Below are 15,742 nucleotides of genomic sequence, written 5' to 3' on the forward strand. Positions count from 1 at the left end.
GGCTACCGTGAACCAAGCAGCACAGCTTCCACTGCAAACTCTGCTCTCCTGCTCTTGCATCTCTAGCTAATTTTTCCTTGTTGTCTGTCCTTGGCTCGCATGCAAGCTACAGAAGGCAACAATTGTCTGCCGTTTTTCGGCCATCGTGAACTGAGCCGCACAACTTCCGCTACAAACTCTTCTTTCCTGCTCTTGCAGCTCTAGCGAGCTTCCTGACTCTGTGAAAGCTACAGAAGACAACCATTTACCTCCTTTTATCGGCCATCCTGAACTGAACAGCTCTCCTACTTTTCGCACCCTTTTTCCAGGATTACCCGTGCAGGCACCATAGCATGGCAAGCGTGAAGTCTACTCAGATCTCTGCTGCAGTTTTGACCATTGTAAATATTTCACGCATTATCCATCAGTATGTGCAGTACCTGCAAAACCGGACGAGAAAGCGACTAGAGTGCTATACTGATTTGGCGATTGGGAGGTCATGGTGGCATTGGGCCAGGTTCATGCCATGGAATGCCGATTCTGGGCCTGGAAACAAGCACAGACTGGTGAGACCGCATAGTGTTGCAAGCCTGGGATGATTCCCAGTGGCTGCGAAACTTTTGTATGCGTAGGGCCACTTTCATGGAACTCTGTGACTTGCTGTCCCCTTCCCTGAAACGCAAAGACACTAAAATGAGAGCAGCCCTCACAGTTGAGAAGTGAGTGGCCATAACACTGGAAGCTTGCAATGCCCGATGGCTACCGGTCATTCGGGAATCAGATTGGAGTGGGCAAATCTGCTGTGGGGGCTGCCGTGCTGCAAGTAGCCAACACAATCATTGATCAACCATTATCAAGGGTAGTGACTTTTGGAAATGTGCAGACCGTTGTGGATGGCTTTAATGCACTGGGGTTCCCTAACTGCGGCGTGGCGATATACAGAACACATATCCCTACCTTGGCCCTGGCACACTGGGGCAGCCAGTACTTAAACTGCAAGGGGTACTTTTCCATGGTGCTGCAAGCGCTGATGGATCACAAGGGATGTTTCATCGACATCAGTGTGGGATGGCCGGGAAGGGTGCATGACGCTTGCATCTTCAGGAACTCTGGTCTGTTTGAACAGCTGCAGGAAGGGACTTACTTCCCAGACCAGAAAATTACAGTTGGGGATGTTGAAATGCCTATAGTTATCCTGGGGGATGCAGCCTACACCTTAATGCTGTGGCTCATAAAGTTGTACACCGGCACCCTGGACAGTAATAAGGAGCAGTTCAACTATAGGCTGAGCAAGTGCAGGATGGTGGTAGAATGTGCTTTTGGACATTTGAAAGCGTGCTGACACAGTTTACTGATTTGGTTAGATCTCAGCACAACCAATATTCCAATTGTAATTGCTGCTTGTTGTGTGCTCCACAATATCTATCTGTGAGAGTAAGGGGGAGACATTTATGGTGGGGTGGCTGACGGCCAGTTTCGCACAGCCAGACAACCAGGGCGATTAGAAGAGTGCAGCAGGGTGTGCTGCGCATCAGAGAAGCTTTGAAAGCCAGTTTCATGACTGGCCAGAGCACAGTGTGACAGTTGTGCTTGTTTCTCTTGAAGTTACCTGCCCCCTATATATATGAAAGGAAATAAAGTCAAAATTGTTTTAAAACTGTTCTTTATTATTTGTTGCCCAACACACTGAGATAAATCAGAAGGTAGACTGGGAGAGAGGAGGGTTTTGGGTTAGGGGGGTGGAGGAGGAGGGAAGGACAAATCCAGAAATCAAATCAAAAGTTTGCATATGCCAGCTTTCTGCTGCTTGGGCAGTCCTATGGGGTTGAGTATGTGGGTCCCCGTAGCGTCCCCCCACGTGTTCTTGGGCATCTGGGTGAGGAGGCTATGGAACTTGGGGAGGAGGGAGAGTGGTTATACAGGGGCTGCAGCGGCAGTCTGTGTTCTTGCTGCCTTTTCCACATTAGATCCACCATATAGCGGACATGTCAGTTTGCTCCCCCATGAGCTTGACCATAGCATCCTTCCTGCTCTCATCGCATGCATCCCTCCTCTCTTCGTGTTCCTGTAGTGCTTTACGGGACTCTGCAATTGTTTGTCTCCATGCATTCAGCTGGGCCCTATCAGTGCGGGAGGACTGCATGAGCTCAGCGAACATCCCAAGTTCATTTTTTTCACCTTCTAATCTGGACCAGCATCTGTGATGGAGTAGATAGGGGCCGCGTTGAAACATTTGCACCTGCGAGAGGAGAAAAGGGGAGGCTAGTATTTTAAAAGATACATTTCAGAGAACAAAGGGGACACTTTGGTGTGAGTAAGCCATCACACACCGCCGGGCAACAGAATTCAGCTTGCAGGCAGCCTAGGGGCATGCAGGGTTCTGCTTCTTCTACATTCATTTCAATGCTTTCAGATTGTTGGGCCCCCTTTCTCATAGCAAGCAATGAATGCCTGGTGGGTTTGCCATATAAAAGCAGGGCCAGCTCTAGGTTTTTTGCTGCCTCAAGCAAAAACATTTTTGGCTGCCGCCCCTTCCCCCCCCCCCAGCTTTTTTTGGCTTTTATACGTTTTCACTTTGCAGTTTTGATTTGACTGTTTACATATTTTAAAAAATGAAAACAGATAATTTATAGTTAGTGAAAACAAAATAGTTTCCTACTAGTGTAATTTTAACATTTAATTTTAACAAAAACACAATTGCAAACAATTTGAGTTAAACTATACTCTGTAATGAAAAATGTTAGTGTCTTCTAGTTTCTCATAAATTAAAAGAATTTATATGAACTGAATTTCTGTGGTTTTTATACTTGCGTAGTCTTTTAATAAGTTAGTGAAATCTAATTTTTTTTGCAATAGTACTTTCAATTGAAATTAATGCAAGTCTTGACATACGATTTTGAGACATGATGGACCTCAAATAATTTTTTAGTAATTTCAGTTTTGAGAAACTGCGCTGACCAGAAGCCGTTGATACTGGTAATGTTAAAAGAATGCGTAATGTTATAGCAGTGTTTGGAGTGAAAAAAACATTTCTTGCTATAAATTCTAATACCTTTAGAGGAGAAGTTTTAGGACTTATCAGCTCAGCTAAAGCTATTAATTCATCATACAATTCTACTGCATCAATGTCAGCAGCATTATCAGTACTGAGTGCTAAATGTAGGTCTTGGCACTGCTTCATGAGGTCTTCTTTGGAAAACTGATTTTTAATATTTCCAATATCGTATAAAAATTCAAAAATTTCACAATGACCATGCAACTGACAAAATCTTTCTTCAATGGAAGTTATAGCTACATCCAAAATACAATAGAAACATTCAACTTTAAACCTTTTGTTTGGATCGAGAATAGGATCATCATGAGCCTCATAACAAAACTGTCTTGTTTTTTCCCGAGGACGAATGAATTGTTGAGGTGCAAACGTTGGTTCAAAATCAAGATCCTCTGCTATTGTTGATGCTTCTTTGACAGTTTTTCTTCAAATTCTTCATCTGAACGGTATTTTTTAAATATTCCAGCGTTTTATTCAAAATCATCTTTGCCTCGGATATGTTTATGGTTATGTTCTGCATAACTTTGCTGGTCAAATTAATTTGATTTAGAATATTGTGCCAAATAACCGTGCAACAAGAAAATTGAAACTGCATCATCTTCTGAGCCAATGTTTCAGCTTCATGTCGAAATGAAGGATCGTATGACAAGTCCTGGCTTATTTAGAATAGCGCATCATAAATCTCTCCTGATGAATATCAGAATGGTCTAATAGCATCTATCCTACTTTCCCATCTAGTTTGACTTAGAGGTTTAAGTGTGAGTTTTTGTTCAAGATGCTTCTTCAAGACTGCCCAATGGTGTGTGGAAGCACTAAAAATGTTGTAAATTGCTTGCACTGTGGTAAAATATGAAACGGCATCTTTAGATGATTTAGCAGCATCACTGACAACCAAATCGAGTGAATGCGCATGGCAAGGACTGAAAAAAGCTCGATTGTTTAAATTCAATATTCTTTGCTGTACACCTGCATGTCATCCTCGCATGTTTGAGCCGTTATCGTACCCTTGGCCACGCATATTTTTTAAAGGTATTCTATAGTGTTCCAATCTCTGCAGAATTACATCTGTGAGCGCTTTCCCAGTAGGTTTGTTCACTGGTATAAATTCTAGAAAGTGTTCACAAATTTTCACTTCTGCATTTTCATCAGTTTTCAGAAATCATAAAACTATTGACCTTTGCTTGGTTTTGCTCAGATCTTGAGTACAATCAACTATAATTGAGTAATAGTTGGCATGTTTCAAATTCGATAAAATTTCATTGCGCACTCCATTAGAAATTAATTCTATTATCTCATTTTGTGTATTTTTACCCAAATAATGGGTGTGAATCTCTCCATCTTTCACTCTTTGTACATGCTCAGCCATAACATTATCAAATTTTGCCAATAACTCAACCAGTTTTAAGAAATTTCCATTGTTATTCTCGTATAAAATATCCGAGCATCCACAGAATGCGAGGCACTGTTCGGCTAGGAAATTAATGATTGCTAGTGAATGTTTCAACACTGCTTGCCACCATAGAATTTCTGAATTTAGCTGATGTTGCTGTACCGCACTGATTGTTGTACCGGAACGTAATCTGTTTGACAGCTCAATCCAATTTGTCAATGAGCATAAATGATTTTTTGATGTTTCATGTTCATTCAAATGCTGATGCAAATTTCGCCAGTCATTAAAACCTGCAGTTGCCAGAAGAACGTTCGAGATACAGACCAGTTTGCAGCAAAAACAAAAAACTACATCTTTGGTCTGTGAATACACTAACCACGATCTATTAATCTGTTCCCCATTTTTCATTTTTTTTCTTCATACTGGATGGCATAAATCAACGATTCGACTCATTAAATGGATATTCCAATGTAGGATCTAGTTTTGAGGACCTTTTTTCACAATAATAATTTGGATTTTATCAGTAATTATTGTCGGCCATGTACTTGGATCCGATCCTATGTCAGTCTCTCCACCTTCCAATAATTGTTCTTCTGTTTTCGATTTGGATACCAGTTCTTCATTTCTGGACTCTTCAGCTGAAGTAGTAAATCTTTGGATGGATTGTGATTGTTCACCTTTATCAGTTAGCGAAGGTATCTTTGGTCAGATTGTTGTTCATCTTTATCAGCTGATAAAGATAATCTTTGGTTCGATTGGTCTTCATCAGTTGATGAATAATCACCTTCAATGCATTGCTTAGAGCTTTCTCCTTGATTGTCGACTTTTTTAAAATACTTTTTTGAAATATGAGATAGCATTTCTAATTCTTTTTGCTGTTTCTCTCTTTGTTGCTGGTAAGCAGCACCAGAAAGTCATTTTCGTTTTTGTCCCAACATTTTAGCCCTATAACCACTGGCACCGACGCGAAATGGAAATTAGCGCAAATGGCGCCGATAGGGCAGCACAGTACACACACGTAACCGTGATCTGAGTGACTGTGTCACAGCGTGACATTTTTCACGTCACGCTCCTGTTGCACTACTGTACTTGCCGTAGGTAAGGCGCTAGTCATTGGCACGAGAGCGCTCCCCACGAACTCGGATACACACTGGACCCAGCCCTGCTGGCGTTTTCTCAGCGCTGAGGCCGCCCAGCTGGGAGCCTGAGGGGCATGCAATGGAGAGAGCTCTGGGGCTGGAGAAGCCAAGGAAGAAGTGCTGGGCTTTTTGGACAGATGCTGCCCCTCTCTGCCAGGCCGCTTGCCCCCTGCAGAGGGGGAAGCCGAAGGAAACTCCGGGCACCGGCACCCTGAGGCCGCCCAGCTGGGAGCCCGAGGGGCATGCAATGGAGAGAGCTCTGGGGCTGGAGGAGCCAAGGAAGAGGTGCTGGGCTTGCTGGACAGATGCTGCCCCTCTGTGCCAGGTCGCTCGCCCCCTGCAGGAGGGGAGGCAGAAGGACACTCCAGGCACTGGAGTGCTGTGAGGGGCTGGAGAGGGAAGCAGCAGCCTCTGGGGCTCCAGCAGGCAGAAGCTCCCCAGGGGTCCCTGAGTCCCTCCCGCCCTGCCCAACTCTTACCTTGCTGTGGATCGGTGGAGGTAGATTCATGTCCCGTCACCGCTGCTCCCAGGGCCCCGGGGGTTGGGGGTGCTGCTGGATCCATCCTTGATCTTCGCCTTGGCCCAGGCATGAGCTGGGCTCAGCCCGGGCTGCCGCTCTGCTCCTCTCTCCCCTCCCCTTCCCTCCCCTGGCAGGAGGCGGCACAGAGGGGAGGAGGCGGGGACAAGTTCAAGAGGAGCGGCCAACCCTGACGCCATGTTCTCCCCGTCCTCTGCAGTCGGGGCAGGGCCACGCTACCGGTTCCTGCCTGGAGGGTGGGGGGGTGGCCGCTTCCCACTGCCCGCGGGAGAGTGGTGCGAACAAGCTGAGGAGCGGCCCGTCCTCTGCAGCTGGGGAAGGGCCGCGCTACCGGCTCCCGCCGCTTTCTGTGGTAAGCAACCCCCCCCAGCAGGCGGAGCTGGTAGCGCAGTCCTGCCCCAGCTGAAGAGGACAGGCCACTCCTCAGCTTGTTCAGGCTGCACTCCCGCCACCCCGCTCCCACCCCCAGGCGGGAGCTGGTACATGGCCCTGCCCCGGCTGCAGAGGAGGGGCCGCTTCTTGGTGTGCACTGGCAGGGACAAGCCGAGGAGCGGCCTGTCCTCTGCAGCCGGGGAAGGGCTGTGCTACCAGCTCCTGCCTCTCTTCTGGTAAGCAGCCTCACACACACCCCTCATTTTGCTGCCCTAGGCACCTGCTTGTTTTGCTGGTGCCTAGAGCCGCCCCTATATAAAAGGAAGGCCTGCGGGCTCTCTGGGATGATCACTTGACACAACACCCTTCGCCCGCCCCGCAACCACTGCGTGGCTCTGATGAGGCTCTGAGCAGGGATGAACCCTTTAAACTAAACGTGAACAGCCCAGCGTGGCTGGGTTTTCCCCACTCTCTCCACCATGTGGTTCCGATTAGGCTCTCACTCACCAGAAGTACCAGAAGGGTCATGGTTTGGGAGCCTGCCTTGGGTGTGGGGGGAGACTATTGGCTCTAGCGTTAAGAATAGTTCCTGGCTAGGAGGGGAAGTGGATTCCCCACTTGCCGCCTGTGCACGGTCCTCCTCCTTTTGATCCTCCATTGACTCTTCCTCCTCACTTCCTGCAACTCCTCCCTTGCAGGTGTCCACAGACACTGGTGGGCTGGTGGTGGCGTCACCCCCCCATAATTGTATGCAGCTCATGATAGAAGCAGAATGTATGGGGCTGTGATCCAGAGCGCCCGTTTGCCTCCCTGGCTTTTTAGTATGCATGCCTGAGCTCCTTGATTTTTGTACAACACAGCTGTGTCCCTGGAGTAGCCTCTTTCCGTCATGGCCCTGAAGACTTTAGCATATGTATTTGCATTCCCTTTTTTGGAATGTCATTCTGCCATAACAGACTCGTCTCCTCAACATGCAATGAGATCCAGTACCTCCCGTTCGGACCATTCTAGAGCTCATCTGCAAATCCGGGATGCATGATCTCTTGTGGTGGTGGACTGTGCTGATGGTCACCTGTGCTGCTGGTGACCAAACAGGAAATGAAATTCAAAAGTTCCCAGGGTTTTTCCTGCTCACCTGGCTAGTTGAGAGTGTTGTCCAGAGCAGTCACAAGGGAGCATTCTGGGATAGCTCCCGGAGACCAATAATGTTGAATTGCATCCACAGTGCCTTTAACCTGGGATTGCGATCTCGATTTAAGCGCTACTCCACTTGCCGAGGTGGAGTACAAAAATCGGATTAAAGAGCCCTTTAAATTGAAAAAAATGGTTTGGTCGTGTGGACGGAATCTTTTTTTTTTTTTTTTTTTTTTTTTTTTTTTTTGAATTAACTCAGCTAATTCCGAAATAACAGAGTAGTGTAGACCAGGCCTAAGTGTCAAGCACTATCCCCTAATGTTATGAAATTTCCTTCATATTAGGAAATTTGTACTGTAAATTAGGCTTCTTAAACACCAAACATTTACTCTGAAGGCAGAGAGGGCCACTCCAGACCTGGATGGTTCATTACCATTTTAGATTATTATTTTAAATAGAGTACACATTCATTTCTGGATTATTTTAATTAACGCGGCCTTTTTTATAGAAACTTTCTGATCTGTATAGCTTAACCTTTCATGAAAGTAACACAAAATTCCTGTCTTGCTTATGCAGCATAAGTCCTTGTCTGCCACTTTTTACATTTTCAAATTATATGTAGGCAAGAACAACAACTAAATTAGGAGCTTAGGTATCATCCTCCTACTGGCATTCATGTAGCTGAAACCCTCACATAATCATACAATTTTAGAAATACATAGTTATTTCTTTCCATGTATTCTCTAGCATAGTGGTTACCAGAGTGATTGGTGGTCTGCAAAGCACTTGGTTGTGGTTTGTGAATGATGTTGAGTCTGCTCCTTGTTTCCACTTCTTTCAATAAATGTTCAGGATCTTCACTACAGTGGCAAACCTGGAGGCCTGTAAAAGTAGCTGGAAATTTGGAGCCAACTTAGACCAGGTCTACACTAGCACTTTTGTCAGCTAAACTTTTGTCTTTCAGAGGAGTGAAAGAACACTGATATTTTGCTGATATCAGTGCTATGTTGGCCGCAGACTCTTCAATCGACATAGCTACCTCCGCTCTTTGAGCTGGTTTTATTATGCCGATGGAGAGTTCTCTCTCATTGGCATAACACAATTACATGAGCGCTCTTACAGTGGCACAGCTGTACATGTACAGTAGGCCCTAGATTGTACTTAGCCCTACTGCTGTACAATGAGAGAAGAGGAGGAAACGGAAGGTTCTTTTGCCATTTTGGGTCGCCAGTGGAAGAAGAATGTGCCAAGCAGCAAGGGAGAAATGAGCAAGGCAGTTGATCAAGTAGGTCGAGGGGAGAAGACTAGGTAGCTGGGCAACATGTCAAGAAGAGCAAGGAAAAAGGGAAACAAGTAGTAGAGAGCCAAGTGCATTGATAGAGAAGGAGTAGACAACAGGGAGGAAAGGAGAAGGGAGACAAGGCAACAGAAGAACATGTGCAGAGGTTCAGGGAAGAGAGAACATAACCAATAGGAGTCAGAGATTAAAAGAACAGCCATTTTTTAAAAAACAAATGGCCAAAACAGCTATCACATTCAACAAAATCCATCAAATGCTTTCCTAATATTTTTTGCTGAAACAATTACTTTTGTCACCCTGGGAATTCTGTGAGTGAGAAGGGAGGTCATCCTTATGATTGCAAGTGCGGATGTAAATGGGAGATGTGGTAGTCCACAAGATAGACCACATCTTAATGGACAGACTACCTTATGAAAAAGTTTGAGATCCTCTCTTGCAATGTTTTGTCTCGTCTTGTTTTTTTCAGCTCCTAATAATTGTATTGCTGTTCTCAGAACCTACTGACTACTGCAGCATTTTGTGAATAATAAGGTCCCAAGAATTGATATAGTATTCCCAGCACACTCATCAGAGCCTTACATTTTTTATTTCCCTTTCCTCTGATGTGATGCCCCTGTTTGTGCAGTGTGAACCCGGATTGTCCTTTTGCTGCCCTCCTAAAATTCCTTTTGAAATATTGCTTTCCGTGTTTCTCCTTCTGATTGAATGACTGTTTTTTTTCCTTCAGAAGATGGATTAGCTTTCAGTTCTCCATCTCCTTTCTTTCTATGGCCATATTTCTAATTTCTCTTGATCCCTTTTTATGTCATTTCTCTGTCCTCACTTGTGACTGCAGTTCCTCTCAATTTAGAATTTGCAAATTTATCAACACGCTATTTACTTTTCCAGATTTACTATTAAAGCTGTTAAATAAAACTGGATCTACCAGCCAAAACTAAGTACCTCCTCACATCTCAGAACATTGTTGCTTATCCTGATTCTTTCTTTCTTCACAGTTTTTCCACCCTTTTTCTTTTCATGCCATGTTATTCCTGGGATGGGTTCTCCCTGGGTGCCACCTGGGACTGGGGTACCACTGAGCTCTCTGGCCCACCAGCCTGGGCTTCCTCTCACACTGTGCTGCTGTGACAAGTTGCAAAGCCCTCCAAGCTTGCTCTTTCACTAGCATTCACACAGGTAGGGACACACCACGCTGAAGTCACATGCAGGCTCTCTAACCACCAGCCTAAGACCCCAGAGCAGTACCGTCCTGCCCTGGTCAAATCTGGCCAGTATATGGGTTTAATACCCAGTCCACCTCTCCCTCAATGTGAAGAGGACCATGCACACTTGTGGCAACCAAACTAAGATTTTCCCCAGATACCTTAGTCAAACGCACACTGATTTGGATTAAAAAATAAAATAAGTTTATTAACTACAAAAGGATAGATTTTAAGTGATAACAAACAGATCAAAGCAAATTACATAATAAATAAACAACACCGCAAATTGAACTTAACTTATAAGATAGATGGGATATGAATTAGCAAATTCTCACCCTGAGATAAACAAGCTGGCAGATTCTTAAGGCACAAGCTGCCTGTGCTTTGCAACTTGGGTTTCCCAGAAATCCCTTTAGCCTGGGATCATCACTCCCCCCCAATTCAGTTTTTGTTCCTCAGATGTTTCCAGGTGTGGTGCTGTAGGGAGAGTGAGGTACCATCATGATGATGATGATATCTTCTTCCCATTTACTGGAAAGCTCTTTTGCTGAGACCTGGGTCAAACAGTTCACATTGTGTAGTACTGTCTCTGAGAGGTTTCTATTGTACACAGTTCCTGGGGTAATCCTTGTGTTTGTGTCCATTTCCTCAATAAGCCATTAACAGTGTTTGGCCTTTTTACCCTTGTACCTGAATGGCTGCTTGTGGGTGTTTTCAACCTCACAACATGTTTCAGTGACACATACATAGCCAAACTTCGTAACTTCACATACGGTGATAGCACATACAAGCCAACGTGGTATTAATGTCTAGCAGATCAAGACTATTAGAATGATACCTCACAAGGCATACTTTGTGCAAAACATTTCCTAATTACATGACAGTGGTGAATAAGGAGGTGCTAGGGTGTCACAGTTCCTATCCAGGACAATTTGAAAATAAATTTTCATGAAACTGTCTGAGTTGCACTGATGTACATCTGGAATAAGTCAGATAAATGTATAAATGTCTATTTATCTGACTTATTCCAGATGTACTCCAGTGCAGCAGAGTTTGTGTGTGTGTGTGGGAGAGAGAGAATAACTTGTTCATACTGGATAAGCATATATGTGTGTGTTTAAAAGTAAATAAGTCATGGATTGTGGGAAAACCAAGTCTTACGGGTGGGTTTTGCATTTAATTCTGAATGTGGGAAGTTTAGTAATCATTTTTAGCTCCTCTGGAAGTGAGTTCCATAGCCCAGGCCTGGCTTCTGTGGAAGTTCTCTTCTGTGTTCATGAGGTGCCCCCTGAATTTAACACTTTTGTACTTTGAGTGGAATGTTATTGTCATAATAGGCCATGATCATAGAGAGAGAAGCAATCTTTCAAGTAGCTAGGTACACTCTCACTGAGGGCTTTGAATATCAGGAAAGAGACATTGATTTGAACTCTATATTCAACTGGGAACCAGTGCAGATGTTGAAGTTTGAGGAGTTATGCTGATGGTCACCTGTGTAGAAAGTAAAAGGGTTGCTGCATTGATTGCCCATCTCTATGAATTATGAGTAGGGCCCTACCAAATTTCTAGCCATGAAAAATGCATCACGGACCATGAAATCTGGTTTTTGTGTGCTTTTACCCTGTACTATACAGATTTCACAGGGGAGTTCTTCGTTTCTTAAACTGGCTGTCCTGACCCAAAAGGTGGTTACAGGGGGATTGCAAGGTTATTTTAGGGGGGTCATGGTATTGCCACCCTTTTCTGCGCTGCTTTCAGAGCTGAGTGGCCAGAGGGCAGCAGCTGTTCGCCAGGCACCTATCTCTGAAGGCAGCATTCTACCAGCAGCAGCGCAGAAGTAAGGGTGGCAATACCATACCATGCCATTCTTACTTCTGCGCTACTGCTGGCAGCGGCTCTGCCTCCAGAGCTGGGCTCCCAGTCAGCAGCCGTCACTCTCTGGCTGCCCAGCTCTGAAGGCAGTGCCGCTAACAGCAGCACTGCAAAAGTAAGGGTAGGTGTAACACAACCCCACCCCCTGCAATAACCTTGCAACCCTCCCACAACTCCTTTTTTGGTCAGGACCCCTAAAATTATAACACTGTGAAATTTCAAATTTAAATATCTGAAATCATGAAATTTATAATTTTTAAAACCCTATGACTGTGAAATTGACCAAAACTGACCATGAATTTGGTAGGGACCTAATTAGGAGAATTACCCCAGCATGTTTCATTTACACCAACTAGATTATGATCACTTGTCATTTCTGTTTCTTCTTGGTTTTTTAATCCATACTCTGTGTGTTGGCCTCTTTCTCTGTGTGTGTAGGTTATGTGGCTTGATGGTAGTCAAATATTTCAATAAAGTACTCCCTTCCTGCAGGGTAATTTAACTAGCAGATGCTATTACAAAAAGAGTGCCTGTTTATTAAAGCTGATGTTGATAATTCCAGTTTCCAATGTGTCTGTAGTCATTCAAACCAACTTTAGGTTAGTTCTGCTCTGGAGGTTAATTTTTGTTGTCTTAGCTTTGTGTGAACCTCTGTTTGAGGGGTTTTTTTACTTGTAGTTTCCCTATTCTATCTTTCCATTAGGTCAACCTTTTTCAGAGCCATTTGTTCTGTTGGCAGTGAGATCATGTTACAAGGTCTATCTCTGAGCTAAATTTGCCATTTCAGAAGGCCAAGTTGGTGTGAGGACTCCTCTTCTATCTTCCATTCACATAGTGTATTCTGAAATCAAATTCAGCCAGGAAATTATTCTTCTCTCCTTATGATCCTTCCCAATAAGAAAAAAGAGGAGAGGAAATTGCATTTCTTAGATCTGAAAAGTGCACTAAAATTTTATTTATATATGACTATTTCTTACAGAAAGTCAGACAAACTTTTTGTTTTTCTTGGATAAGAAATAAAGGGACAGACAGTTTTTAAGGCACCCTGGCTAAGTGAATTGTTTCAGCTACTTTTGAGGCTTATAGGTAAGCTGGGAATGCTCCTCCATTTTCAGTTAAAGCTTATTCTGCTAGAACTATCTCTGGGCACTAAAAGGGAAAGACTTGCTATAGGATAGATGTGTAACAGAGCCCTAGAGTTCTGTTCCCTGCTTTGTTAAACATTACCAGTTTGGATTTTAGGGCATCTTCTCAAATTTCGTTCTGGAAAAGGGTATGGCAAGCATTGTCCCAGCCAGTAATTTTGGCTTGGTTTATTAGCTACATGACTTTATAGAAAACAAGTAAGACTTCTGAAATGGTTCCGTTAGTTCTTCTTTACCTGTACAGAGATTCGGTACTAGAACTTTGTTTTAGTGAATTTGGCTTTGTCTGTCTTCTCAGCATTTTTAGTTTCTCAGAATTGGAGGATTGATTGTTATGGGATTCATCTATTTAAATTAAACAAAAGAATATATGATCTTGGATTCAGTTTTGGCTGCTTCAGCTGATAACTGAAGGGGTTAAACCCAGTAGCCCCAGAATTTTACAGTAGAAGTAGTCATTTTACAGTTAGAAAAAAATTCCACTTATTTTTCTTCCTATTCTGTCAGAGGACAACTCCTCCTTCTATCTTAGGCCATATCTATACTGGTGAACTTACAGTGGCACAACTGTACTGATGTAGCTGTGCTGCTGTAAGATTGTTCGCATAGACACTATTGACAGTGGGAGAGAACTCTCCCGTCAACATAATTAAACCACCTCCAACGAGCAGCGGTAGCACTGTCCACATCGGCGCGTCTGTCAGTGTAACTTATGTCACTCAGCGGAGTGGTTTTTTTCACATAAGTTATACCGACAAAAGTGCTTGTGTAGACATGGCCTTATTTTGTATGTTGGAAGCATACGTTACTTCAGCTGAGTCCAATGAAAGCTCACCTTCTCCTCCTTCCCTGCTTATGTTTAAAGGCTGCCTGAAAAACCATGCCACTTTTAAACAGGAGGTCTGCTCCCATGGCAAAGCTTTGTGAAAGGCATGGTCCAGCGACTGTAGTAGTTACTCTTAAGTGCTTCTTAGGTGGAGCAGGTAACCCTTCTTCATTGTGTGTGTGTGTGTGTGTGTGTGTGTGTGGAGGGGGGCATGGACTTAAATGCTGGCCAATTAATGGGGCAACTCCTTTTTCTGTTAAGTATGCTTAAGTGCCATGAGGGCATTTTTTCAGTAATCTCTTCTTCCTCCAGTGCCAGTTGCTAGTGAGGGATGTCAGAGATTACCATCACTGAAACTGTCTTAAATTCTCATTCCTATTCCTAATCCCCTTCCCTCATGTCACTTGTTCCCTGAAACAGTGTCTGCCCCTGCTCTTAAAGGGCCAGCATGCCCTGTCACTTATCTTTAAGTGTATAGTTGACAGCTTAACAGAATTTTCAAACTGCACACGCTCAATGCAACATTATTATTATTAATTGTTATTTTAAAAGCAGTTACTTTAAACATAGCAAAGCAGGGTCTCTTCCATAAGGCTTATTTTCTATAACCAAATTTGAGTTTCAAAGTTCAGCCAGTTTTTGATTAGCTTCTTATAAAAGACCCGTGTATATATTTTTTTGTCTCTTTACAACGGAAAAATAAAAATGTGTGATACATTCCCCTCCATACTCTTGCTTGTCAAGAATTCTAAAGCAACTGAAGGGGTTTTGCTTACTGATGAGAAAAATTCACCTTCAGTGAAGATAATGGCAAATTTCAGCCCCAAAAGTGAAAGTTCCACAAAGTTGAAATATGAGTCTTAAACATGAGGTTCTAATGGAAACTGTTGTAGTTTTGCAGCCTTAACCTTAGTCCTTGTGACCAGCTCAGTTGCTGTAACTAAGATATTTTAAATAATTGTTTGCAAACTTCTGCATATAGTTAGCTATAATGTCTTGGTTTTTTTCTTAGGGATATCAAGGAATAGCAGGAACTCCAGGTGTTCCAGGATCCCCAGGGATTCAAGTAAGCTCCTTTTGTCTTTTCTACAATGTGGAAATCTAAGCCAAATCCTGTAAGTACTCATACTATTTCCATTTATTTCATTGAGAGTGTGGAGCACTTGCAGGATCTGGTCCTTTTCTGTAAAAGAAATGAGTAAAAAAATTTAAATGTGTGTATTTTTTTCTCTCTTAGGGGCCCCATGGCTTGCAGGGTATCAAGGGAGAAGCAGGGAGAGATGGTGCAAAGGTAAAAAGTTACTTCAGTATTTACAATCTTGCTTAGTACAAGTAATGGCCTTGGTATTTCCATATGAAACTTGTTTAAAAGTGGTTTACTACCAAGACAATTAAGTCAGAACTGAAATTTTGTACTTAGGATAGTATTTCCATTTTTAATAAGATGTATCATCTTTAAAATATTGTATATACAATAATACTATCAGTTAAGACCTTTAATGTGACTGCTAATTTCATTTTTAAAAAGTATAGTAGATGGAAAGTGATATTGACATATGCCTGAATAGCAGGTTATCTATGATTAATGAAATTGTTCTTTTCCATCTCTTTTTTTCTCTTCAGGCCCAAAGATAGCCCCTAGGATTTCCTTATTATTAGGGCCCTAATTCAGCAAAGCAGGTTGTTAAATCTTATTAAGGCCCCTGTTCAGCAAAGCACTTGATATGCTTCAAGTTAAATATGTGCTTATGTGCTTTGCTTCATTGGGGCTCTCATATTAAACAAAACTGTTC

General features: G+C 43.3%; 1 protein-coding gene across 1 annotated transcript in view; it reads left to right on the forward strand.

The window, feature by feature from the left end:
* COL21A1 (collagen type XXI alpha 1 chain) overlaps nt 1-15,742 on the forward strand; it is a 189,360-nt gene that overhangs the window by 75,610 nt on the left and 98,008 nt on the right. Inside the window, exons 11-12 of the mRNA XM_050951092.1 lie at nt 14,962-15,015; nt 15,187-15,240. Coding sequence (XP_050807049.1) covers nt 14,962-15,015; nt 15,187-15,240 — 108 coding nt within the window. The remainder of the gene's footprint in view (nt 1-14,961; nt 15,016-15,186; nt 15,241-15,742) is intronic.

The sequence above is a fragment of the Gopherus flavomarginatus genome, chromosome 4 (genome assembly GCF_025201925.1).
Source record: "Gopherus flavomarginatus isolate rGopFla2 chromosome 4, rGopFla2.mat.asm, whole genome shotgun sequence".
Taxonomy (NCBI): Eukaryota; Metazoa; Chordata; order Testudines; family Testudinidae; genus Gopherus; species Gopherus flavomarginatus.